Genomic DNA, 26191 nt, shown 5'->3' on the forward strand with positions numbered 1-26191 from the left:
ATTAATGGAGTGTTGATAATAAACCTCACTTCAGCTGGATTCTCATAAAACTGATTAAGATGCGAGAGGAGGCTAGTGTTATATTTGCTGCTCCTGTAAGTTGGTCACAGGTTAAAGGCGGGTGGATATGGGAAAGGATTTGGGATAGAGGGGAAAAGGTGATTGGCATCGCTTACTTTGGTTTCCTTCTCCTGTTCCAAAGTTTTCCTTGATCACGTGGATGGTTATCCTCGACAGGTTGCCCACCAAGGACATGTTAATTCGGTTTGGAATGGTGGTAGATCCTGGTTGTAGGTTATGTATGAGTGGGCTTGAATCTAGGAATCATCTGTTTTGGGATTGTAGTTATTCGAGAGCTATTTGGGATTCTCTCTTGCGTGCTTGTGGGTTGCAATTACAATGACTTAGCTGGGAGAGCCATCTTGGTTGGATGATTAATAACTAGAAAGGCAAGTCCTTGCTGATTCATGTTCTCAAATTAGCATGGACTGGTTTCGTCTATTTTACATGGGAGGAGCGGAATCATCGTATCTTTAGAGGTTTGTTGCGTTCGACGGATTCAATTGTAAATATCATAAAAGGGGCAATTAGGATTAAATTGTATAGGTATAGAATGAATAGAGTGGATAATGTAAATAGACAACTTTGTGTTGACTGGGGGCTTATATAGCTGGTTGTAACTGCGTTTTTTTGTAGCAGTTATCTGCTTTCTTTGGATAAATAAATTTGATTATCCAAAAAAAAATTCAAATGGCCAACTAGGAAGTAAATGAAACAAAGAAAAAAACATATTATATATATATGATTCACCCCGGAAGAATCTGTCCATGTAAGAGTCTAAGGAAAGTCAGCAAAACGCACCAAAACAGATGAAAAACTCTGTTTCCTTTTATTTTCTTTAAATTCCCATGCCAAATTGAGTATTGAGGAAGTAGGCACAGCGTCTGTTATTTTCATTAGTTCATAGCTTCCTTTTTAGCCTATTTCAGTCCATTTGCAAAACCCTGCAATCTCTCAAATTCTTCATATCAATTTTTCTATAGGTAAGCTACTTTGAATCTGATGAAGAAATCTGCCCTTTTTTATGGATTTCTTGAAAAGAATTAAGAAATGATTTGTTTTAACTGGTTTTTTACTTTGAATTGATTTTTTTGTCATGATGTATTGATGCAGGTATAACCTCTTTAGAATCTTGGGGAAGTTTTGCCAATTTGGAAGGTTCTCAATCCAGGAAAAGGTAGGTGAATCTTTTACTTTTTTACACTAATGGTTCCTTTTCAAAGTACTCTTTTATTTATTTGTGTAGAATTTTGTGGGATTTGGAGAAATTCTGGGTGTTAAAGTGAAGTAGATAATGTGTTTGTAGAAATCTGGCAATGGAAGATAGGTATAGCTATTCCAGGAAAAGCAGTGGTGCATTATGGAGATCCTTGAGAGATGGGGATTTTGAGGAAGAAGATGTATGGGCAGTTTTCAAGGAAAGTAAAGATTCAACGTTCAAAGTTGGCCAATCCATTGAATCATTAAGTATTGCAGTTACTAGACATCTCCCAAGTGCTGCAAGAATGATCCCCAGATCTTTGTCTGCGATTAGTGATGTCGGAAGCTGTTGTTCTAGTTCAACCACTACTCATGATGAGACCCATGGTGTTAAGCAGCAGCAATCAGCCCATGTAAACATCCCTGATTGGTCAAAGTTTTCTACAAAGATGGGGAATGGTTCATGGCACGGTGATGACGACGACGACGACAACAATGATGATGATGAATATCATACCAAGTTTCCACCACATGAAATCATTGCTAAGCGGCTAGCAAGAAGTCAGATTTCATCTTTCTCGGTGTTTGAAGGTGTTGGTAGAAAACTCAAAGGGAGGGACTTGAGGAAAGTGAGAAATGATGTTTTAACAAAAACAGGTTTCCTTGAATAATTTTCATCAATGGTAATTATAACTCCATTTTTATGTTCAATATTACAAACTCTAGGATCGAGGGGTTAGTAGGACGGTCGTTCTCTGAAAATTTCAAATTATTATATATTTTAATTTTTTTTTGTATTTTCTATTGATATCTATTTTTAATTTTTTAAAATTTTATATGTTTGTCACACACTAAAATATAATAAATTCTCACCTTAGTAAACAATTTTAGGTCCGTCCTTGACTACTCGTAAACTGTGAATCAATTTTGCAGAGACGAAGGTTAATGCAATGGAGCCAGAAACAGAACCACCTTCTCAGTCAATTCAAGCAAGTGTCTGAATGTGTGCATATCAAACAAAGCCGGGGCATGCCTTTGCTAAGTACCAAAACTGGGACCATTGATGACGTTCCTTTCTCCCATTTTGTCATTTCTAGGGTTTCCTGTAAGCAAAATAAAACATTGCAACTCCATTCAATGAATGTAAGGTTCCTTTCATTGCTCTTCCTGTCCTTTTTCATTCTAAATTCATAATTTATTGAATGTACATTTTTTATGCCGTATGATTGCTACTGAAAAAGATATAGTCAAATCATTTAGGGCCTTAGGCTTAAAGGAAATTGGACATTGTCTGGCCCCAAGACAAGGTGATATTAGAGAAATGCTTATGTTAAAAATTAAAATTAAAAAAATAAAAATTATGAGAAATTATTTAAAAAAAATATGATGATATTTAGAGTGGTTAATAAAGTCGTCGACATATAAATACATTTTCTCATAAAATCATCAGTGGTTGACGACGACTTTAATTTATTTTTATATATATTAGAATCGAAGTCTAAAAAAATGAAAGTGAAAAGGGCTAAAACAAAAATATTTAAAAATCACCTTTAAGTGAATTAAATTTTCAAGTCCTTACTTAAGCTCGTTGTTTCATTTGATCATACAGTTAACTTTTAATTTTAATCCCTATACTTTTATTTCTCTTCAATTTAGTTCTAAAAATACAAAAGAAAGAAAAATTGGATCAAAAATCATCAACAGATGAGAATCACTTTAGCAAAGTCATTAGCAGCTACCGATGACTTTGTATTTTTGTTTCATTTTAAAATCAAATTAGAAATAAATAAAAGTAAAGGGACCAAAATAGAAATTTTTCATAAATTAGATTTTGTTATATAATATTTTTATAAAATTATTTTAGTCTCTATATTTTTAATTTCCTTTCAATTTGATCCTAGAAAAAAAAAGGAAATTGGTATGCAATTACGGATCACAACTTCACCAAAATCAATTTTAATGACTAATGACTTCCACTCTAGCATCCTTAAATTCCTAATTTATTTTTCTTAATATCTATTTTCTCTAATTTCCGGTCTTTTTGCTACATGTTGCATTTATTAAAATTATCTTAATTTTTAATATCTTAAACATTTTAAATCTAATATTTAACTATAATAAAATATAATTAATTACGAATAAATTGATGAATTAAGTTTATGTTTTTTTAGTCCTACAAACCAATATCAACAAGCAAAAACCCAACAATATTGGTTTTTATATAAATAAAAGTAAAAAAAAAAACATTTTAACAAATTCCAGGAAAGTCATGATTCCAATAATAGGAACTCTGAGATCGATCATGTTCGTCCGGTGCAGTGTCGAGGGGCAATAATGAAGCAATTCCATCATGCAGTTCGAGTCCAAACCCTAAATTGTCATTTGTTACAACTGACGATTGCTCATTGGAGCCTTCACCTTTGTCGATGTACCATTCGGGAACTGCCATCGCCATTGACGATGGATTTATGTTCGAATAATCTTCTTGTTTCGGTATATTCATAACCTCTTCTTTTGCCTTCAACCCTAAAGTATTGTTTCAAAGGAGAAAAGCAAGCAAAGAAACACGATAAAATTAGAGATTATATTATGCATGCAATGGATTTTAATTTTGAACGAAAAGGCTGACCTGAAGCTAAACAACTCTGATTGCCCATAATTTCGTTGTTGTCTGCCAACGCCTGAGCATCATTCAACATTTCTTCCAAGAAGTCATTCCCATTGATATTCAAGCTCGAGCTATGGTGGTCGACATTGTGATCATTACGGCCGTAATTATTATTATTCCCTTTAGGATCATGTGTAACTTCTGTATTATTATCATAAAATTGGATTGAAGGGAGCTCGTTTTTCATTGGGAAACCGAATCCGGGAGTCGACATAAACTGTCCCGGGTCGAAATGAGGTTCAAGGATTGTCGACGAAGATGAAGCGAGATCGAGTATAGTTTGGTCCAACGTGTATGAGTTTGGGTACTGTTGAGGGTTCAATGAATTGTGATTGAAAGGCTCAGTTTTTATCAAAGATGAAAAGGGTAACATAAAATTTGAACCGCCATTGTTGTTGTTTTCATGGCTTCCGTCATGTTTGAATCGCTTGTAACGAAGGGGATGTTGCAAGGAAGGCGGAGTTCTAGGGAAGTTAAAGTCAGGGGAAGATGGAGCGCTATCGGAAGTGTTCGATGGGAAAGCAGTTGAAAATGGAGGGCTATGAGGAGACTGAAGTGGAGAGAAATGGGAAGGGCTGAGAAGCGGCGGCGGCGTTGCGGAAGAATGTGGATCGTACATAAGAAGTTGCGATGACCGGGCGGCCATAAGGTTAGAGTTAGACGCCGATGATTGTAGCATCGAGCTTTGAGGAGGCTTCATCATCGGATTTTGGAACGAGAAAGATGGTGTTGTTGAAGGTGTTACCGCCGGCTGTGAACGGTGTTGGGATGAATATAAAGCTTGGATTTCAGGAGGGTAAAGTGGAAGACCTTGGCGTTGCCTTCTTTTCACTCTTGTGTTCCAAAAGTTTTTGATTTCATTGTCTGTTCTTCCTGGAAGCTATCATCAATGGCGGAAAGAAAAGAAAAATCAAAACCTCTACGTAAAAAAATCATAAAAGAAGATAATAATTACCCGAGTAGCCATACGAGCCCATTTATTTCCCATGATACCATGCATTTCAACGATGACCCTTTCTTCTTCCGGCGAAAATGCTCCTTTCTTCAAGTTCGGCCTCAAATGGTTAGCCCATCGTAGCCTACAACTTTTCCCACATCGAGCCAAACCTGCATTCTTTTGCACCGCATTCCAATTCCCTTCACCATGAGTCCTCACGTACTCCGCCAAAATTACATCCTCGGCCGCTGTCCACGGCCCCTTTTTCAACGTCACACCACCGTTGTTCGACCGAGCGGCGCCGCCCTCGTTTTGTGTACTAACGTGATTGTTGCTGGCGGTTCCTCCTATCATCATCTCCTTCCTTTTTCGCCTCTAAATTACCCTACACGTAAAAATATTTTTTTCCTTGTGTCTACGTCCTGCTTGATGATGTTATGATTTCGTCGTCTTTGTACCCTTTTTCTTCTTCTTTTCCTCCTTTCTTTCCCTTCTCTTTTCTTCACAATAATGAAGAGGAGAAGGGAAAACAAAGGAGAAAAAAATTACATAAAACTATGTAACTTCTCAAGGTATGTTTTTCGTTTTGCTTGAGAAATGATGAAAAAGAAAATGAGAGTGAAAAATAAAGTAAGGTTTTTTTTTTAATTTAACTCAATTGATTTTAATATCGAAATCTAAAATTCAAAATTTAATTTTTTATCTTTGAAAATATATTAAAAATTTGATATAAATATTTTTTATCTTAATTAAATTGAAGAAATATCTCTTAGGATTTTATTGTTTTTTGTTTTCTAATAAACGTTTGTTAAGAAGGGGAAGGCCTAAACTCAATATGTCCTAAAAGTAGATTAGACCAGAAGAGGAAGCTTTGACAGAGGGTCTTAGCGAATTTAGGGATAAAATAGATTCAATGGTAAAGCCTAATTGGCGGGGTTCATTTTATTTTATTTTCAATTTTCTTTTCTAGGTTTTGGACTAATTCCTTTGATAATTATAAAAAAATTAGTTTAAGTCTATTTGGCTTTCATCTTTGTTAAGGAACCTTAATTTTTATAGTAATATAATTCTATTTTTGAGGTGGATTAAGCTTACATAATTATTAATTATTGGTCACCCAAATGCATTTTTTATAATATATATATATATATATTCATCTAATGAATGATAAATATACTTAATCCTATTTCGGTAGTGTATAAATTCGAATTCCTGATATATTATATAATTTGAAAAAATACATAGTTTAAGTAAATATTCTTTTATATATTATAATAATATTATTAATTGAAGTAACATTTAATAATTCTTTTAAAAATACTTATCCATTATTTTGAGGGTAAACTACATGGTGATCCCTTATATTTTAGGTCCGTTCAATGTTGATCATATGTTCAAAAAAATTGATAATAATCCCTTACGTTTTCGATTTAAAACAAATTGATCCTTCTGTCATTAATTCAGGTTACTCTAATAACAAAAATATGAGTTGGCATTTAAATAAAAAATAAAATCCACCTAAGTAACTAGGTGTAATACCTAATACGGCAAAATCTCGTTGATAGTGCGTTGAAATTTTTTATTCGTTAAATAGTGGGATCGCCAGATTAATTGCTAAAGTAGTGTCCTCTACAGTACCGGGGGTAGGTCGCCATGCACGCCCGGCGACCAACCAGGTCGCCATGCACGCCCGGCGACCAACCAGGTCGCCATGCACGCCCGGCGACCAACCAGGTCGCCATGCACGCCCTGCGACCTACCCCACGACCTCCATGCACGCCCATGCACGCCCAACGACCTCCATGCATGCCCAGGCACGTCCAACGACCTCCATGCACGCCCAACGACCTCCATGCACGCCCAGCTCGCCAAAGGTCACCATGCAGTCCATGCTTGGACTGAACAACGTTGGGCCATGCAGGATAGGTAGCCATACAATCCTCTCCACTTGCAGCTGCTCAGGAGAACCTATTCCTCCTGCTCCTCGCGTGATTCCTCTTACATCTGCTGTATTATTGCAGCATGATTTGAGCTGCAAAGTGTCATAGATTCGTGCCCTAGCTTCTAGCCATAGCTTGTCCCTCATGCCATAGCTTCGAGACTGTTCACTCTTGTTATCATAGCTGTATTGGTGCAGCATAAAATCAGCTGTGTTGTATTATTGCAGCGTTCAACGGTTGAAAAATTTACAGCTTTCAACGTGAATTATACAGCTCAAATTGATTGCAACTTACCTACCAACCGTTGAAATATCATTATATATTGGATATGAGGGGTTTAGGGTAGAATCATAAGAAAGAAAGAAAATTTGGCGAGAGAAAGGAAATGAAAGGAAAATAAGAAGAAGAGGAAATGGAGATAAAGGCTCAAATATCGTTTGTGAGGTAATTTTTAATTGTTTAATTTAGTTTATTAATATGAAATTATGAAATAATTAGTTTGTTAGTTTAGGGTTTAGGATAAAACAGAAATTTAGTTAATTAGTTTGTTAGTATAAATTATTAGTTTGTTAGTTTAAGTTATATTATATTAATTTGTTAGTTTAAGTTATATATTAGATTATATAAAAAATTAGTTAATTAGTTTCTTAGTTTAAGTTATTAAATGTAAAAAATATTTAATTAATTTGTTAGTGTGTTTAAACGTATATTAAGTTGTTTGTTGAAGTTTAAGTTAAAATATTAAAAAAGTTAATTAGTGCTTAATTAGTTTGTTAGTTTGTTATTTTAACTAAATTATATTATAATAAAGAAAAAGTTTATTAGTTTAAGTTATATTATAATATATTAGATTATATAAATTTAATTTTTTTAATTTATTGTTGTTTAAAGAAATAATTTTTTTACACGTACAGAGCATTATTCCACAACATTTTTCCACGTACATATTGATTCGAAGAAAGAAACAATAAAGGAAAGGAAAGGAAAGGAAATGAGCAACAACTTTTTCACGATTGTCCATTATAATGGACAGATTATGGAAAATGAGATCGGAGTAGTTTTTCAGTCTGAAAAACCAATAAATATGATGTTCAAAAAAGACATCACATTTATAGAAATGAAGCATAAGATAGAAAGAAAAATTCGAGTTGCAGTTGATGGTTTGAGGTATAGGTTTATGATATGCCCCAACCCAGTCAAATATGCTGCAGTTCCACTTGAAGAAGATGATGATATTGGAACCATGGTTCGATTACATGAGTTAACCAATATAGCAGTTATTGAGTTATTTGTTGATGTGCATAACATATGTGATGTTCCTGGGTCATCAAGAGGTGTGGCTCAAAATCCATCTGAAATGACTTTATATAGTCAGTTTGAGGAGCCGACATACAGGTTCCCGAACAGTTTTATGGCACTATTGGAAAGTGTAAATGAAGTCGGGGGGACATCTGCAACAGAAGAGTGTGAGACGAGAAACATACCGGAATTGGTTGTTGATATTGACGCTGAAAATCGATGGGGAGAAATTCATGATGATTCAAGCGAAGATGAAGAAACCGAAGAACCCGTTTTGGGCGGCGACGAAAATATTTTTGGTGGAGGTGCAATTGATGAAGTTCCGGCACCGTATGAAGCTACTCCTCACATGTACGAGATAGACTATGATGCGATGAGGGCACCTGAATTCCCAGACATGCCACATTTACCTCCATACCAAATGACTGCATCATTCGATAATTCTGGTGAATTTTCAGTTGGGGTGCAATTCAGAGGAAAAAATGAAGCTACCCTAGCGATTAAAGAGTACTGCATAAAATGCCATGTTGATATCCATGTTGCAGAGTCCAACCAGAAAACCCTATACGCGAAGTGTGTAAAATATGGCCTAGAGTGCAAGTGGAAGATCAGAGTGTCGAAAAATCAAAGGCACGATGTTTGGGTCATCACGAGGTACAATGGTCCGCACACGTGTTTGCGAAACTTCATCGAACAAGACCACCGACTATTGGACTCCGATGTAATATGTGAATACGTGAAGGCGATGGTTGAAAAGGATCCAAGGATATCTTGTTCAGTGTTAGCTGCATCTATTCGAAGCCAATTTGGATATCAAGTAAAATATGGCAAGGTGTGGAATGCGAAGATGAAGGCAATGAAGCTGACGTATGGAGATTGGGATACATCGTACAATGAGCTACCACATTTGCTACAAGCAATGAAGCGATTTATCCCAGGAACCATAGTGAAGTCTCAAACCATGCCCGCATATGACGAAGAAGGTCAACTTCTGCCAGGGAAGAAAATATTTCATAGACTATTTTGGGCATTCAAGGCATGTATTGAAGGATTTCCATTTTGTAAACGTATGATCCAAGTAGATGGTACGTGGCTGTATGGTCAATATAGGCATGTACTTTTGATGGCAGTTGCTCAAGATGGTGAGCGAAATATCTTCCCAATTGCATTCGCCATTGTTGAGGGAGAGACAACAGAGGCTTGGGATTTCTTTCTGACCAATCTACGTCAATATGTCGTTCGTGAAGATGGAGTTTGCTTGATATCCGATAGAGGAACGGGTATTTTGGCGGCAATTTAACGACCAGGAAGTCGTTGGATACCTCCGTATGCATATCCGACATATTGTATCCGTCATATTGGCAAGAATAGTATCGACCAATTTCATAACGCACACATTCGTAGCGAGATAGTCAGCATGGGTAAGTTTTATTTTCAATATTTGTGCATTTTTTACATGGTTTTTTTAATTGCGGTTTAACACAGTATATTATGAAACAGGATACGAACTACGTCGACCAAATTTTGATAAGAGATTGGAGAATTTGAAGGTATTTTACGATGATCAGCGTGTTTGGAAGTGGGCTTCAAAAATACCGCGGGAAAAATGGTCACAAGCATATGACGAAGGTCGGAGATACGGACATATGACCACAAACCTTGCTGAGGCCATTAATTCGGTACTAAAAGGTACACGCCATCTCCCAATTGCGAGTGTGATGAAAGAGACGTACTTTAGATTGGGTAAAGTTTGGTCGGACAAAGGCAAAGAAATAGAGAGTCTTATAAATAGAGGTAAAACTTGGGCTCCTACAGTGGTGGAATCAATGGAAGCAAATGAGCGATTGGCAACATCAATGGTTGTTCATAATTTCGACCGAGTTGGTCATACTTTTGTCGTGTCGTGCATACGCCGTAACGTCGGAGGAGAAGACCAAACATTTAGAGTTGATTTACGACATAAATGGTGTGATTGTGGTCGTTTTCAGGCATGGAAATATCCATGTGCTCATGCAGTCGCAGCATGTATGTATGCTGGTGTAAGCGCATACACTTATGTTGATGAGTGCTTTCACTTACGTAGGATATTAAATGTCTACAGCTATGAGTTCAGACAGATACCAAATGAATCATATTGGCTCAGAAAAGATCATGACGAATGGCTGCCAAATCCAATGCTTCGCAGAAGTCCAAAGGGTCGACCTGAGTCCACTCGTATTCATACCAGTATGGATTTCCATGCTAGAGAGAGAGGTCAAACAAAGAGATGCGGATTATGTAGGGGTGAAGGCCATTCAAAAAACAATTGTCCTAATTTACCAAGATATAGGCCTCATCATTAGTAATGATATATGTATTTCTATGAATTTCTATGTATTTATAAGATTTAGTAATGATTAGTAATGATGAAATTATTATTAATTTTTAATGATTTGATAGTAATGATTTAGTAATGATTAGTAATAATGAAATTATTATTAATTATGTATGATTTGATAGTAATGACTTAGTAATGATTAGTAATAATGAAATTATTATTAATTATGTATGATTTGATAGTAATGATTTAGTAATGATTAGTAATAATGAAATTATTATTAATTTTTAATGATTTGATAGTAATGATTTAGTAATGATTAGTAATAATGAAATTATTATTAATTATGTATGATTTGATAGTAATGATTTAGTAATGATTAGTAATAATGAAATTATTATTAATTTTTAATGATTTGATAGTAATGATTAGTAATAATAATTTATTATTAATATTTAATGATTTGATATTAATGATTTAGTAATGATTTGATAGTAATGATTTACGACTTGAACAATGAACAATGTTTGGTTCAATTAACCATAAAAAAAATTATCAAACTAATGATTTTTGGTTCAATGAACAATGAACAATGAACAATGATTTAGTAATAATCATTATAAAAATGATTTAATAATGATTTAAATATTTAATGATTTGATGATTTAGTAATGATTTGATAATAATCATTATAGTAATGATTTAGTAATAATCATTATAAAAATGATTTAATAATGATTTAAATATTTAATGATTTGATGATTTAGTAATGATTTGATAATAATCATTATAATAATGATTTTATAATAATTATTATGTTATTATTTAGTAATTATTTATAATAATGATTTAATAATTATTACTAATAATTATAGAATACTAACAAAGTAGTGTACAAGTGTGGATTACTGAGTTTAAATTTATACATAGTCGAATTTATTAATGATTTTTAAATATTTAATGATTTGATACTAATGATTTACTAATTATTACTAATGATTTAATACTAATTATTTGATACTAGTAATTATTTGATACTAAACATCATTGTTAAGGTTAAAAAAAGTAGTCTAATTTCAATAAATAATTTGTAATAAATAGCAAACGAGTTTACAATTGTTGTCGATGTCGGGGTGTTGTTGAATGATAATGTCGGGGCGGACGTCTGATACGTTGTGGCCGTTGTGGCTCAGGAGTATTGTACTCATCCCCCTCATTCATTGGGGGTATTTGAACTGTCATGTGTTCAAAGTCATACGTCGACGAAAACGTAGGAGAATAGATGGGTGCCTCAGGCTGCACAAACTCTGGTATGTATGTCGGGCCAGTAGAGTCATCAACTGCGTGATGCAACGATTGTGGTGCGCTATTATCCACATCGGTCATTTCCGCTTCAGTTTGTAGAGATGAACTCCCACTCCCACTCGGTAGAGAGTATTCAGCTTTACCAAATCTTTTCTTAAACCTCAAAAATTGTCGCCTCTCTACTATTGTTGTGAGGAACGGCTTTCCATTATCCAAAAAATAAGCAAGGTAAGCCGAAGTCTCAAAATTAAAGTCGTCGTCTTGAATGGCGTCAAGAGTTGGCATGAATGAAGCCCTATTGTTCCAAGCATTAATGTAGGTTGCATGCTTCTCAACCCAATTAACGCTTTCTTTACGACGACCATCAAATCTGTGCAGGTCGTCATGCGTCTCAACCCAATTCACTGGACGACGACCATCTAAGTTTTGGAGGAGGTCATGATCCCATGGACTCCGCGGAATAGGTTGGTGGAAGTGGAATTGCCTCAACACTCTATCCCCAAATTGGATCTCAACAAAAGCAAAATTGATCAATGGTGTAACAGCACACCAATATTGAAACCCATCTAAAATATCGTGCGGTATCAACGCAAATAATTCTTCATTCATGTATGGTCTCCAATTAAACTGTAAAATTACAAAAACAATAAAATTTATTTAAATTAGATAATATAGTTAATTAAAATAATAATTAAAAAATACAAATTATGCATACCTCCTTTTTGGCCTTAATGTCTATCTTCAACCTGAACTCTTTAATGTTGTTGTGCACCAACCCTGTGCCTTCAATTTTATGCCTCCATCTGTATATCAATCAAAACAAAAATAGAGACATTTTGTTCAATAATTTTAATCAAAATAAATATTTTTAATTAATATTTTATATTAAAATAGAGGATTCATATTACCGTCCGGCAAGTGGAAAGTCAACCGCAGTCCGACTAATCGGTGTCAGAAACGGAAGTCTATGCCAAGCCCATGATTGTAGAAGCAACAGACATCCACCGATTTCTACTGTATTATTATCATTCACGACTAATGACGCCTTGCACATCTCACGATACAAGAACGCCAATATCGCCGAACCCCAGCTATATTGCCTACAATTCTCAAAATTTGTTAAAAAAAGAAGATACTGAGTGTGAACATAACTACCGGATTTATCAGGCATCAAAATTCCCCCAATCAATTGTAATATATATGCTCGTGTTGCATATATAATTTCGTGCTCCGTACTATTTGATTGAAGTTGAAATTCATTCTTCAACCATGACAACCTCACCCGCCACCCTTTACACTCTGGTGGTACGGGCGCTTTCCCAAGAAACAAGTTGCAAAGTTGTTCCACCTTATTAAACTCATGTGACATTACCACCGGCATCCCATTAGTTTGGACCCCGAGTTGCATTGCCACATCCTCCAAAGTTATCGTGCATTCGCCACACGGCAAATGAAACGTGTGCGTTTCTGGTCTCCAGCGTTCAATCAACGCACTGATCAAACCTGGGACCAACTTGTAATCTCGCACAAATGTGACATACCAAAATCCAGCCTCTTGCAAATTTTCTTCTATTAGTGGGTGTGGCTTGGGCACTTTATGTAGTCGAAGACGAAGGACTCGCTGCTCGTCCTCCTACAATTAAATATTTCAAAAAAATTATCACAATCATAAAATAATATTCAAATATTTATTAATTATAATTCATTAAACAAATATTTTATTCACCATTATTCCCAAATGACTTGAAATATGTTCATTGTCAAGCCTCAACAGTGGAATTTGGTCAGCCATTGGAATGAATCTGTAAAAAAAATTAAACAACAATATTTAAAAAATCATTTAATATAATCTAATATAAACTAACTAACTAATTTACAACACTAAACTTTAATATAATAACTTATAATATAATAAACTAATAAACTAACAAACTAAACTTTTTAAAATATAAACGTAAACACCAAACCCTTAAACAACTAATAAAATATTTTTTTATATAACTAAAACTAACTAATAAACTATTTTTTCATTATAATATACTACTAATAAACTTACTAACTAAAACTAACTAATAAACTAACTAATTTTTTATATAATATATATTCAACAAACAAATATAACTTAACTATTTAACTAACAAAAACTAATTAAATAATTTTTTATATAACTAACTATTAACAAAACAAACTAATTAATTATTTTTTAACTATATAACTATCAAACATATACTAATTAAATAATTTTTAATTTATGTATACTATAACTTAAACTAACAATCATATAACCCTAAACTAATAAACTAATTAACATTTATAATAATAAACTAATTTAAATATAAACAAATTTACCTTATCTCCCTTTCTTCTTCTTACTTTCCTTTCTTTCTCCCTTTCTTTCTTTCTCGGCTGAATCTCTTCTCCCTTTCTTTCTTTCTTTTATGTGTGATCTTTCTTCTTGCAATTTGCACACCCCATATATAACCGGCTGCCTCAATTATTTCACCAACAATGGTTCAATTATTGTTCATGCATGGTCTCGTCTCGTGAGCTAGGATCACATGGCATGCTGTAGGCATGCAGCGGGGAGCAGGAGCACGTGAAGTTATCTTGGCATGCATGCAGGCATGCAGCGGGAGCAGGAGCACGTGAAGTTATTTGGCTGCATGTGCATGCATGGTCTCGGGAGGCAGTGGACGCCGGGGCGACCTACAAGGTCGCCGGGACTACATGGCGACCTACAAGGTCGCCGGGACTACATGGCGACCTACAAGGTCGCCCAGACTGCATGGCGACCTCTCTATTGGCTGGCTCGTTTGCATGGCGACCTCTCCGTTGGCTGGCTCGTCTGCATGGTGAGTATATGGCTTGTATGGCTCGTCTGCATGGGTATGGCTCGTCTGCATGGTGAGTATATGGCTTGTATGGCTCGTATGTCACTCGTATGTCTCCCGTATGTCGCCTGGATTGCATGGCGTCCTACAAGGTCGCCTGGATTGCATGGCGTCCTACGAGATCACTGTAGAATTCACCCCATACCAGCAATTAATCTGAAATGTGCATTATATCGTGAATAAAAAAAATCGAGAACATTATCTCGTGAATTCACCCGGTGTAATACATGTGGAAAACTACCTATCAAACGGAGGCGATGCCGGTGAGCAAGAAGAAAGCCCCACTGACGGTGATCACTTTGTATAACGAAATAAAAATAATTTAGATAACCCCGTTCGTCACCCTGTTCACTGCCACTCCTATGCTCAATCACTACGCACTTAGTCTCAACGGGAATATCGTTATGGAAAACCTAGGTGTCGCTAGTGACGTCACATGACTCCCACTTTGAACAGGAGCAAAGCTTGACGTCCGGCTTTATTGAGCAAAAATGTGGCTACCAAGATGAAGATTATCTTGCTATTGTCGCGAGTAGGTTTTCGTTCGATGATGTGATCTCGACTTTTTCGAAAACTCTTGGACTGTACAAAACGGCTGTGTTTACTTCGTTCAAAAAAGTTTGGAGTGTACAAACGAACGCTGCTTTGTGGTCTTCGTTCAAAGAAAATTACAACCTCAAGATTATCAATCAAAAACCAAACACTCAATTCCTAATGCCCCAATCTATACAAATTTGAGAGTTCATCCCTTCTCTATACTTGCTATAAATTTTAGCCTAAACGGTTTCCCTAATGGAACACACAGTATCAGAACCCGTCAATCTCAAATTTCTAAAACACCGTCTATTCCTTTCAGCCGAAACAAGTTAAATGAATGTGTTACAGGCAATTCTAAAATAGTGACGAATACGAACTTACTTCAGAGTAGTCTCTCACACTGTAATCGAGATTGAGCAACCGAAGAAAATATATGCACGAGACTCAATCGCATTATTGCAAGGAGCACATTCACTCTCCACATTTATACCCGTGCGAGTCAATCTGTCACGAGTCGTCAATCTATTGAGCAACGCCATCCAAGCGGTAATAGCAGTGAATGGGGTTGTTACGTTGGTTTGTGCCACCTCTTCAAAATTTACAATTATTGACTGGCTTAATAGTGATGGCGGTAGCGGCTTGGGTTGGTCTTTGTATACACTTCTATTTTATTAGTTTAAGATAAATATAAGGTAATAGTTATTCAAAAACTCTTAACTATTTAACATTAAATGTTTATACACACCTATATATATGATGATCAAACCTAAAACCTTAACAAAATGACAAAAATTATTTAAATATTGTGATCTTTTCGTTCATATTTATGCACACATTTAATTTTAAAACAACTCCTGATTTATTGTCATATATGTTCGAAATCGCGATCTGTTCCCAACTTTTCTGGGTGTATGTGATCCTCTATTTATTGATGGATATTGTCCTTTTTATATTAGTGTTAATTCCTCACGTACCAACGTCAAAATCGTTTGGGCCATGTTATCTCATGTGCCTTATTTATTTCTTCATTTTTTAGATTTGAAGGAAGGATGTTATCATCCAGATTTTTTTTTTTAAATAAGTATTTAATTATATATTTTTATTTTAGTCATGTAAAATGTTTTTCCCTTAAAATATGTGTCCAACCAAAGATGTATATAATCAAATACGATTTATATTTTTGCATGAATTACCTTACTTCAGTGGTTAAAAGAATTATTGGTATTTATAGAGGTCGTGGGTTCGAGTACCAACGACTACAAGAATGATTAAATGTTCATTGTCAAATGATTTAAAGTACTTAAACTATATATTATTCTGTAATAACTTTTTATTGAAAATACTACGTCTCATGCCATAAATATATGGTAACATAATAAAATATATAGTTTGACAATAATATAATAATTACTAACTGTTTCAAAAAAAAACTTTAATTATAATAATTAATTGTTTTCTTAACTTAAGTTATTAACCGTTTAAAATTCCAAAAAAAAAAAGTATCGGAACTGGAATGACCGTAAATTCCTATAAAATCAATCATTTGTAAACGCCCAATACCTAGACTCTTCTTCTTCTTCTTCCATTACGAATCAATCATCTGTAAACACCCTATCTAGGCTTTCTTCTTCCAGTGTAGTCAAAATAAAAAGTTAATGGAAGGAAGAAGAGTCTTGGTAACGAAGAAGAACATCATCTTCTTCTTCGTCATTAGTTTATTAGGTTGGAACCCAGAGCTATCGGAAGCTCAAATGGCGCCAGCGCTATTTATTTTTGGAGACTCCCAAGTAGATGTAGGAAACAATAACCACCTCCTTCTCTCCATTGCCAAGGCAGATTTTCCCCACAATGGTATCGATTTTGCCAGACAACAACCGACCGGTAGATTCTCCAACGGCAAGAATGCAGCAGATTTTCTAGGTAAGTATAAGATAAACTTTTATTTCCGATTGAATATTTCCGCCGGTACAAATCCCTTCCCTTGTAATGGGAAGGTTAACTTCTTTCTTTACTTAAAATTAGGAGCATTAATTGATTCTCATTGGTTGTGCCTAATTTACTAAATTATTATGTGCTGGTTCATGCAGGCATTATTTCTAATTAATGAGCCTCACACCTATCAAGAATTAAGTAATCTATCAAGAATTAAGTTATTTTCGAGGAATTTAAATTTTCAAATCATTAGATGTACAAAAAAACTATGGAATTAACAATTGATTCCTACGTGCAGCTAAAAAAATAGGGTTATCAAGTTCACCAGCATATCTTTCCTTGTCAGATGAGACGCATGCATCGTACATGAACGGTGTTAACTTTGCCTCCGGTGGTTCCGGAATCTTGAACAGCACGGGTTATTATGTGAGTAAAAACCTTGAATATGTTGTTCTCTCAATTGAGCTATCCCTGCCTGTTGTTCTAATTCGGGTTCGACACTGTCGGTTTTGTAGGGAAAATCCATCCGTCTGACGGAACAGATACACAACTTCTTCAAGGTACATCAAGTCATGGTGCAGAAGATGGGGTCTAATGGTGTAGAAAAGCATTTTTCCAAGTCTCTTTTCGTCATCGTCACAGGTAGCAATGACATCCTCGATTGCTTTGAATCTGAATCCAAAGATGAAACGGGAAAGCCACGGGAACTTGTGGATTTGATGATTAACTACATGAAATCACACGTTAAGGTATCGATTAAACTTTCAAAATCCGTTCGGTATGCATTAAACTTGACCTAACTCTATGTTAACTCTGTTTCCGGCAGAAATTATACGAATTCGGTGCCCGTAAAGTTCTAGTAGCCGGTGTTGGAGCAGTAGGATGTGTACCGAGACTAAGACTGAGGAGCAAAACCCATGAATGCGATGAAGAAGTCAACTCGTGGGCTGCTAAATACAATGAACAACTTAAAGCAACGTTAGTGGAGCTGAAATCAGAACTTCAAGACCTAAACTACTCGTTCTTTGATTTGCATGCTATCATGCAAAATATCATCCGAAATCCAACTGCTCACGGTATATAAACATGTCCGTCTTCGTTGTCAATCTACTTTTCCAGGCATAATTATCAGAGAAGGTGACATTTTTTTCGATTAATCATTTTACAGGGTTTAAAGAGGTCAAAGCTGCCTGTTGTGGAATTGGCGTACTGAGAGCTAAAATCCCTTGTTTGCCAATTTCATTATATTGTCCGAACAGGAAAAATCATGTTTTCTGGGATTTGTATCATCCAACGGAAGCGATGGCTCGCATTGTAGCGGATGCCATTTTCGATGGTCCTTCAGAGTATTCTGTCCCTATGAATGTTAGGCAGTTAGTTTTAGCTTAGCTGGCAATTCGGAAACTTATCGGCCAGTCTGAAAATTAAATAGTGCTTGGAAGAGTCCCCTGGATTCCATTGTAATGCACAAAACCGAAACTTTGATCAATTAATGAAAATTTGCAAGTGTATAGAACGGATTTCTCGGCCTCACTGAAATCCGCCTCCTAAGATTTAGAAAATAGATCTATAGAAGTGCCGAAGATCAAACTCTTGAAGTGACAATCTATGAAGTATATAATTTACATTGACTCGAGCCACAGGGCAAAGACTCCAACCAATTATAATACTGGAACCTCAGTGGGTTAAAATACCAAGTCAACAACGGTCTGCTTCTTCACTTGCAGCAAAATTATGGGATCATCTCTGTTTACAGTCAGCAAGGTTACATATATGCAACGATCAGTTTCACATCCTAGCCGGTGGTTCTCATGAGGAATGCTACGATACAACCAAATAATGACCCAATAAGAACCTGAATTGAAAACAAAGGAGGCATCCAAGTGGAAGAAAAAGGCAAGATTAAGATCTTTTTTGAGTGTAATTATACCGATGACCTAAACCATTAGTAGTGTTCGGAAAATAAAACTTATTTTGACGGTTGGAGTATGAGTATAACATCCATAATTAAAAAGTTATGTCCCCAGCTATTACTCAATAGCATAAATTGGCATGTTGGATAATTAGAGTGATTGCTTCTAGCACATGGATTGAAATTGCTCAAAGCTTTTCAGTAATCCTATTTCTAATTCATGTATCCAGCATTTGCGTGCTCAATTTCTGTTCTTGCTGGCTTCGTTCCTGAAGTGGTGTATGCCCGAGTGAATCTCGTAATGGTCTGACATTGGAGAGGGGATGCTCAGGAGGTAGCTCGTATACAATTTGGTTGAGTAACTGCATAACATAAATGATTGACTCAATTATTAAAGCATTACAATTATGGCAATTGCCAGCAGGCACAAATAAAAAGCACCATCAAACAAATCATGTTAGCTAGCTATAGTCATAACAGATTTCATGGAAATGAGTAGGAAAGCCAGAACTTCTAACAGTTATGATGTCACGATACACAGGAATAATCATATTAGCAATCCATTCATGGGTGAACATATATGCGTATTATTGTAAGAAACATATCATACAAACACAAAGGAATTTTATCCAAGAGTCTATCTCCAGACTTGAGCAGATTGTCCGATAATGATTTTATCCAGTAGTCGTGTTCGGTTGCACCTCATCATTGCTATAGGGACTAAAATATTAACTATAGGGACTAAATTTGGAGAAGTTATCAAATTATATTAGTGTGGACAAAAAAATTAGAAGTCAAGTAAAAAACATGCTTGAAGTAGTGAATATTTTAGCCCCTATGGTTAATATAATTTGATAACTTCTCCAAATTTAGTCCCTATAGTTAACTTACTTCAATATTAGGCCTTAACGAAATCTAAATTTGGAAAATAAAGTAGTTAATATTATGATTAATATGAATAAAATTTTAACAATAGAATTAAAAATATTAAATTTACAGATTAAATGTTATTTAACTTATTTTTTAGTATAAACCTTGAAGAACTGAGAGTCAATTCTGACATGTAGAGGCAGACGAAATTTCCCATTTTGTAGGGTTGCTTTGCATGGGACATTTGATCCTATCAAGGCTCATGCGGCAAATACAAAATGCTTGAAGGGCACTTACAGTTTTCAAAACTTTTTGGCGAAAATTATATTTTTTGTTTTTATTAATTTTAATCGATTGTTTATGATCTATAAGACATATAATATTGTCAAATATAAAATGATATTATTTTGTTATACCTTCCGTCGTATTATGTCACTTCAGAAGATTTTTATGTTAGAATTATATGTGAAATTCAACAATAAATAGTTTAATAACATAACGGATTCATATATCGGATTTAAATTAATATATTAAATTTATAATTATTTAAATTTTATATTTAATTTAATCACGAGACAACAGCGTAACCATCAAATAATAGGAGCATACAATAAAGCACATTACAAGAAACAAAAAATACCCTATTGAAGGTGTTCACCTGATCATACCCTCTTGCGCGAGCGCTCCACCATACGGCGTGATTGGGGTCCCAAACTCGCGGTCACCGTCAACGGCACCCGCCTTCTCCCTTTCGAGGCTCGTATGGTTGAGGAAGAAAAAAACCCAACATAACTCTTGGAAACATCCTTTCTATTTCTTTCCTTTTCACATCTCTGTCGAGTTTTTAGTCCTTAAACCCTCAGAAATTAACTCTGAAGAAACCAACAGGGCCACTAAATTCCTTCAGTACCCATTTCTCCAAACTATAGCCACAATACCTTGAGAAAACAGACTCCACACCATTCCCCCTTCTATTTAGTATATATATCTTCCATATCATTGCGTTAGCAGACCAGCAGAAAATAAAAAATCAGAGAAAAGTTTCAATCTTCGGGTGCGCCTCAGGGTGTTCGATAATAAGTTTAATAGAAGTTAGAGAGGTTGGGTATTTGGTTGAAGTAGTTTCTTTGAATTTTGGGGTAACACCCAAGGTTAGACATTGTGAACATCACGGCTATACACAGAGTTTCTCGGCCTATTTTTCATGTCCGAGCTGTACGACGTAAGGGTTGTGTGATCGAGAGCAGCCCTTCGCCGCATGGTGGACGTTGAGCTTTGCCTTCGGAAGGCGGTAGACCTTCCGATCTCCTCTTCCTTGCAGGTGGTGGTATTGTCTTTTAGACTTCAGTAGCCTAATTAGTTAGCTTTTAAGTCTGTAAAATAATACTATCCAAGAAGCTTGTTTCTCGTTGTCCACGTTGTCGTTCTTTTGGGGTGTTCTTTGTTTGATTTTTATTGGTAAAGAAAGAAATGGAGTATTAGCAAAGATGATGCAGCTCAGTATTACGAGGGTTCCCACTGTTGTTTCGAATCACCAAAAAGATGAGACGGAAGAAACTGCATTCCAGGTATTTGTTATATTTACTTTGTAAACATTGCTCGTTTCTTTTGATAGAAATGAAGTGTAATTGGAACTGGGTTTTGGTTTATAGGAGCAAAGCTTCCTTTATATGCTTTCAAGAAGGAAAGCAATATTGAGAATGAAAAAGATGTTCTTGAAATTGAAAACAAAGAGCCTCCGATTGCTTTTCTTGATTGTCTTGTTCTTGGGGAGGTAAAATTTGCTATGAAGCTTGGTGAATAAGCTTTACGTTTCATTATGTTTAGTGTTTGTTGTGTTCACTAATGGCGAGGTTAAAAATTACGTTATGGTTTTATGGTAGTGGGAGGATCGCATGCAAAGAGGACTCTTTAGATATGATGTCACTGCCTGAGAAACAAAGGTCTTATTTTAGGCTCCTTTTCTATTCACTTTCTTTACTTGATTATCTGAGATTGTGAAAGCCATAAAGTATATGGTTCATTGAGTTGTTGTACCATCAAAAATGTTTGTGATTATCATTGTTTAGGTGATTTCTGGTGAATATGGCTTTATTGCCCAGCTGAATTAGGGCCGCCACTTGAAGAAGAAGCCAACCGAGTTCCGTGTTGATAAGGTTCTCCAGCCCTTTGATGGGAACAAGTTCAACTTCACCAAAGTCGGACAAGAAGAGGTGCTTTTCCAGTTCGAAGCAAGTGAAGATGGTGAAGTTCAGTTCTTCCCAAAAGCTCCCCTTGATGTTGAGAATTCTCCAAGTGTTGTTGCCATAAATGTATGTTAGTCTACTTATTCAAACTATGGAATAGCATCTAGTTGATCAAGAGTGCTAGACTCATATGATTAAACATTGTTTGAATTCAATTTGACAGGTTAGTCCTATTGAATACAGGCACGTGCTGTTGATCCCTCAAATTCTCGAATGCTTGCCCCAGAGGATCGACCACAAGAGCTTCTTGCTCGCACTCTATATGGCAGCTGAAGCTGGGAATCCGTACTTTAGTTGGGTTACAACAGCTTGGGTGCATTTGCTACAATCAATCACCTACACTTCCAGGTATCTAACCTCCTAATGGTACTCTTCATGTACTTAACCAGGGATTGAAATTGCGGAACGCAACCGCAATAGCGGCTGCTATTTTGCTGTAGCGCCGCCGTCCGAAACCGATATTCGGGAAAATTGCGGTGGGTAGCGGAATCACGACAATAGCGGTCTATCGCGGCCGCAGTTTAGCGTTTAACGGTAAATAGCGTCGATAACGGGACGTTATTCTCGTTATTAACAAATTTTCGCATAAAAAGAACCCACTACCCTAGCTTGCTCTCATGATCAAAATAGAGCAAACATTAAAGAGAGAGAAAAGCAAGCAACGCCAGAAAAAGTAAGCATTTTACCAATGGCTGAGAGCTGGTCGATAAACAAATGGGTCTTCATTTTTATGCTCATATTTGCTCATTCATCTTCTTCTTCACTTGTTGAAGATGGTATGTACCATCACTTTCCTCCATTTTTTTTTGAAGCTCTAATTTGCATTGTTGATGGATTATGCTTTCTGGGTTTCTTGCTTTTGTTTGAGATCTGTTAATTCCTTTAGTTACAGTACCTTGATGAATTGGGGTTCAGTTGATTTTAGCTAATATATTGAGTTCTTCCATTGGGGAGGTCCTTTCTTCAAGGAGTAATTAATTAACCCACGGCTTTAAAACTTAACCGCCCACGTTTTAATGTCCCTTTATTTTAGTGACTAAATTTAAATTGTGCGAAATTTAAAAAAATTCACGAGCGCAACACCCGCAGTGACCATGATTACATCCGTTAAGTCCGAAACCGCGATAAACGCGACGTGACCGAAAATACTATTTAAATCCCTGACTTTAACCGTTAGTTGTAGGAAGAAAGGTAGTAGTTTGACTACTGCAATTGCTGCAGGCCTACTACTTGGCTGTTCCCTTTCCTATTGAGAAAGCTCCTACCAAGAAAATTACCACTTTGAATGTGTGATTATCTCAGAGCTTTTAAAGTGGCTAAATTACTGACACTGTTTTTTTTTAATTTTCTTTTTCTGACACCGTTTGACTAATATTTCCAGAAGTAGCACCCTTTCTGCTGAGTTGGCAAAGGCGCGTCCCCGGGGACGCGTTTTACTCGTGTTTTCGCTGAGTTGGATGCCACGTGTGGAAGGCGCGTCCCCGGGGACGCGCCTTTGCCATATCAGCAGACACGTGTGGAAAGCGCATCCCCGGGGACGCGCCTTCCATTAAATGTCATAAATGCCCCCATCCGTTTTTCCTAACTACCCCTCCTCCTCCCCTATATAAACCCTCTCAACCCTCCCTCATTCTTCACACCAAAATCATATTCTCCTCTCTTATATAACTCAAATTCTCCAACTATTTGAGTTTTAAATTTGTTATTTGTGGTAAGAAATTTATTTTTATGTTAGTATTTTTTTAAATAGTTATTATTTTTTATATTAATATATTTATTTAAATATTATTTTTTTTATTAAAATAATATTTATATAATTATTATTCTTTCAAGCACTCAAATATCCATGCTCTCATGTCATTGCTGCTTGCTCACATTCGCATTTGGACTACAAAAATTATGTTGATCCCGTATACCAACTTTCACAAGTATTCAACGTATATGAATTTGAGTTTCCGCCCATAGGAAACGAAAGAGACCCAAATGAGATTCAAACTTGGCTTACAATTGTACCAGATCCATTGCTATTGAGGGACTCAGGTCGTCCAAACTCTACTAAAATACATTGTGATATGGATATTCGGGAGAAGTCAACAGAACAAAAACGATGTGGGCATTGTAGAAACATCGGGCACAATAGAAAAAAATGTCCAGCTCTGTTATCATCATATAACCGTTAACTCTTATGTAATTAATATTGTATTTAAATGAATGTTTTTGTTTCTAATAATTTAATGTTATTGCATTTATATAATTTGTCAATGTATGTACACCTAAATAATTTTTTTTAACTTTTAAATACATAAATATATTTAATATATTTATTTAATATAATAATTAATATTATTAGTTATAATTTTTTTTTTAAATTATAATAATATTTCCACCTTCTAAGTAGAGAAAAATATTAAATTAAACAAATTAAAAGTTATTAAAAAATTTATGTATACGATGACACATTTCATGTTCTGATTGGAGGATTAAATTTATTAAATTAAATTTTTAATAAGACTAATTTTATAAAATATGTAAGTCTTGAAGATAAAATATGTAATTATATTAATTTATTAACTTATGCATCAATATTTTCGTTAAATATTGATATGAGATGACTAGATTGATAACATTTAAATAATTAACTGATAAAATTAATAGATCGATAATCAAAATCAAAAATAATAATATAACTATATGTGTAATATTATAATTTCATACATTTTTCCTATAACTACAATAAAGTCAAAACTGGTTTTCATATATTGTTATATCATATTAATGTAGATAATTCACTCCACCTTTAACACACATTAACAAAATACATTTGATAATTCTTACATTATAATCGAAACATTTTACATAATATATTATTAATTTATAATAATAATAAAAATAAACTATTTATTATAAAACAAAATACGTGTCTGCTGAGTTGGCAAAGGCGCGTACGCGCCTTCCACACGTGGCATCCAACTCAGCGAAAACACGGGTAAAGCGCGTCCCCGAGGACGCGTCTTTTCCAACTCAACAGAAAGGGTGCTACTTCTAGAAATATTGGTCAAACGGTGTCAGAAAGAAAAAATTTAAATCAAACGGTGCCAGTTATGTAATTTAGCCTTTTAAATATCCAGTCAGAGGTCTTGTCTTTGAGGGTGGTAACACTCTCCGAGACTTGTCTGACACAGTATCTGACGCCTGCATTTGCCTTCAAGATAATAGCATACCATACAATGTCCTCATCTCTGATTCTGGAAAGCGGATCTTTCTCCTTCCCCAGGTAAACTAACTAGAAGTTTGGTTGACACTTTTTTACTCTCCTATCTATTAGTTCTTACATTTGACCTGACAGTGTTGTTCTGAAAAACAAGCTCTTGGGGAAGTGAGTTCAGAGCTCTTGGACACCCAGGTCAATCCAGCTGTGTGGGAAATTAGTGGTCATATGGTGTTGAAAAGGAGGAAGGACTATGATGAGGCATATGAGGAAAATGCTTGGAGGCTCCTTGCGGAGGTTTCTCTCTCTGATGAGAGGTTCCAAGAAGTGAATGCACTCATCTTCGAAGCCATTGCTGGTGGCCAAGATGTCATTGCAAATGTTTCTGAGGTTGAGGAGCCTGATACCAAACCTCGATCTTGAAGAAGAGAATTCCATCAATGAAAACTCTCACCATGCCATGGTGGCTGGGACACAAGAATGCCTTGTTCTGCAGTAATGATCAACATACTCTAATCAGAACCCGGTTTAGAATTTCTATGGGTTATAGTACTTGTAGCCTAAATAAGCAAAACAAAGTTTGCACTGTTTTCATCGATCTTATTTAAACTGCTATAAGCTTTTTTGCTTCATGGACTCCCCAATGTAATGCTTGCTGTTACGAGATAATAAATGCACATCATTGTCTAGCTTTTAATTAATTTTTGGGTAAAAATAAAAAAATATCAATTGACTATAGAGTATTACTTTATTGAGCCTCTTAACTATTTAAAATTACAAAATAATCTTTCGATTATAGTGTTGTTTTGTTGAATTTATTGACTATGAAAAGTTATAAAATAATCACATAACTATTTATATGTTTTAAA

General features: G+C 35.3%; 3 protein-coding genes and 1 pseudogene across 3 annotated transcripts; 3 read left to right on the forward strand and 1 right to left on the reverse strand.

The window, feature by feature from the left end:
* The first annotated feature begins 59 nt into the window (after positions 1–59).
* Positions 60–22778, forward strand: LOC120161431. The gene is made up of 7 exons (XM_039171682.1): positions 60–158; positions 980–1043; positions 1174–1237; positions 1367–1943; positions 2194–2220; positions 8450–8455; positions 22765–22778. The coding sequence occupies exons 1-4, from the start codon at positions 60–62 to the stop codon at positions 1929–1931; spliced, it is 792 nt and encodes a 263-aa protein (XP_039027613.1). The 3' UTR covers positions 1932–1943; positions 2194–2220; positions 8450–8455; positions 22765–22778.
* LOC120161432 (transcription factor MYB97-like) lies at positions 3509–5473 on the reverse strand. Its single transcript, XM_039171683.1, has 4 exons — positions 4884–5473; positions 4480–4808; positions 3890–4425; positions 3509–3786 (listed from the first exon to the last, which is right to left on the reverse strand). Exons 1-4 carry the CDS (start codon positions 5220–5222, stop codon positions 3509–3511), a joined length of 1482 nt encoding a protein of 493 aa, XP_039027614.1. The 5' UTR covers positions 5223–5473.
* LOC120161433 (GDSL esterase/lipase At5g55050-like) lies at positions 16810–18480 on the forward strand. Its single transcript, XM_039171684.1, has 5 exons — positions 16810–17074; positions 17385–17512; positions 17602–17835; positions 17913–18162; positions 18255–18480. The coding sequence occupies exons 1-5, from the start codon at positions 16810–16812 to the stop codon at positions 18473–18475; spliced, it is 1098 nt and encodes a 365-aa protein (XP_039027615.1). The 3' UTR covers positions 18476–18480.
* On the forward strand, positions 21356–25836 carry LOC120161435 (annotated as a pseudogene).
* The last annotated feature ends 355 nt before the right edge of the window (positions 25837–26191 follow it).

Source organism: Hibiscus syriacus, unplaced genomic scaffold (assembly GCF_006381635.1).
Source record: "Hibiscus syriacus cultivar Baekdansim isolate YM2019G1 unplaced genomic scaffold, ASM638163v2 tig00111402_pilon, whole genome shotgun sequence".
NCBI lineage: Eukaryota > Viridiplantae > Streptophyta > Magnoliopsida > Malvales > Malvaceae > Hibiscus > Hibiscus syriacus.

What these genes read in the sequence shown, in the direction of transcription:
- LOC120161433 (XM_039171684.1), top strand. Translation starts at nt 16,810, where the DNA reads ATGGAAGGAAGAAGAGTCTTGGTAACGAAGAAGAACATCATCTTCTTC. An exon ending in GAATGCAGCAGATTTTCTAG is followed by an intron (nt 17,075 to 17,384) that starts GTAAGTATAAGA and finishes TCCTACGTGCAG; the next exon opens with CTAAAAAAATAGGGTTATCA. An exon ending in CCGAAATCCAACTGCTCACG is followed by an intron (nt 18,163 to 18,254) that starts GTATATAAACAT and finishes ATCATTTTACAG; the next exon opens with GGTTTAAAGAGGTCAAAGCT.
- LOC120161431 (XM_039171682.1), top strand. Translation starts at nt 60, where the DNA reads ATGCGAGAGGAGGCTAGTGTTATATTTGCTGCTCCTGTAAGTTGGTCA. An exon ending in TTTGGGATAGAGGGGAAAAG is followed by an intron (nt 159 to 979) that starts GTGATTGGCATC and finishes CTTCCTTTTTAG; the next exon opens with CCTATTTCAGTCCATTTGCA. An exon ending in GGTTCTCAATCCAGGAAAAG is followed by an intron (nt 1,238 to 1,366) that starts GTAGGTGAATCT and finishes ATGTGTTTGTAG; the next exon opens with AAATCTGGCAATGGAAGATA.
- LOC120161432 (XM_039171683.1), bottom strand. Translation starts at nt 5,222, where the DNA reads ATGATGATAGGAGGAACCGCCAGCAACAATCACGTTAGTACACAAAAC. An exon ending in GGGCTCGTATGGCTACTCGG is followed by an intron (nt 4,809 to 4,883) that starts GTAATTATTATC and finishes CATTGATGATAG; the next exon opens with CTTCCAGGAAGAACAGACAA. An exon ending in TCAGAGTTGTTTAGCTTCAG is followed by an intron (nt 3,787 to 3,889) that starts GTCAGCCTTTTC and finishes ACAATACTTTAG; the next exon opens with GGTTGAAGGCAAAAGAAGAG.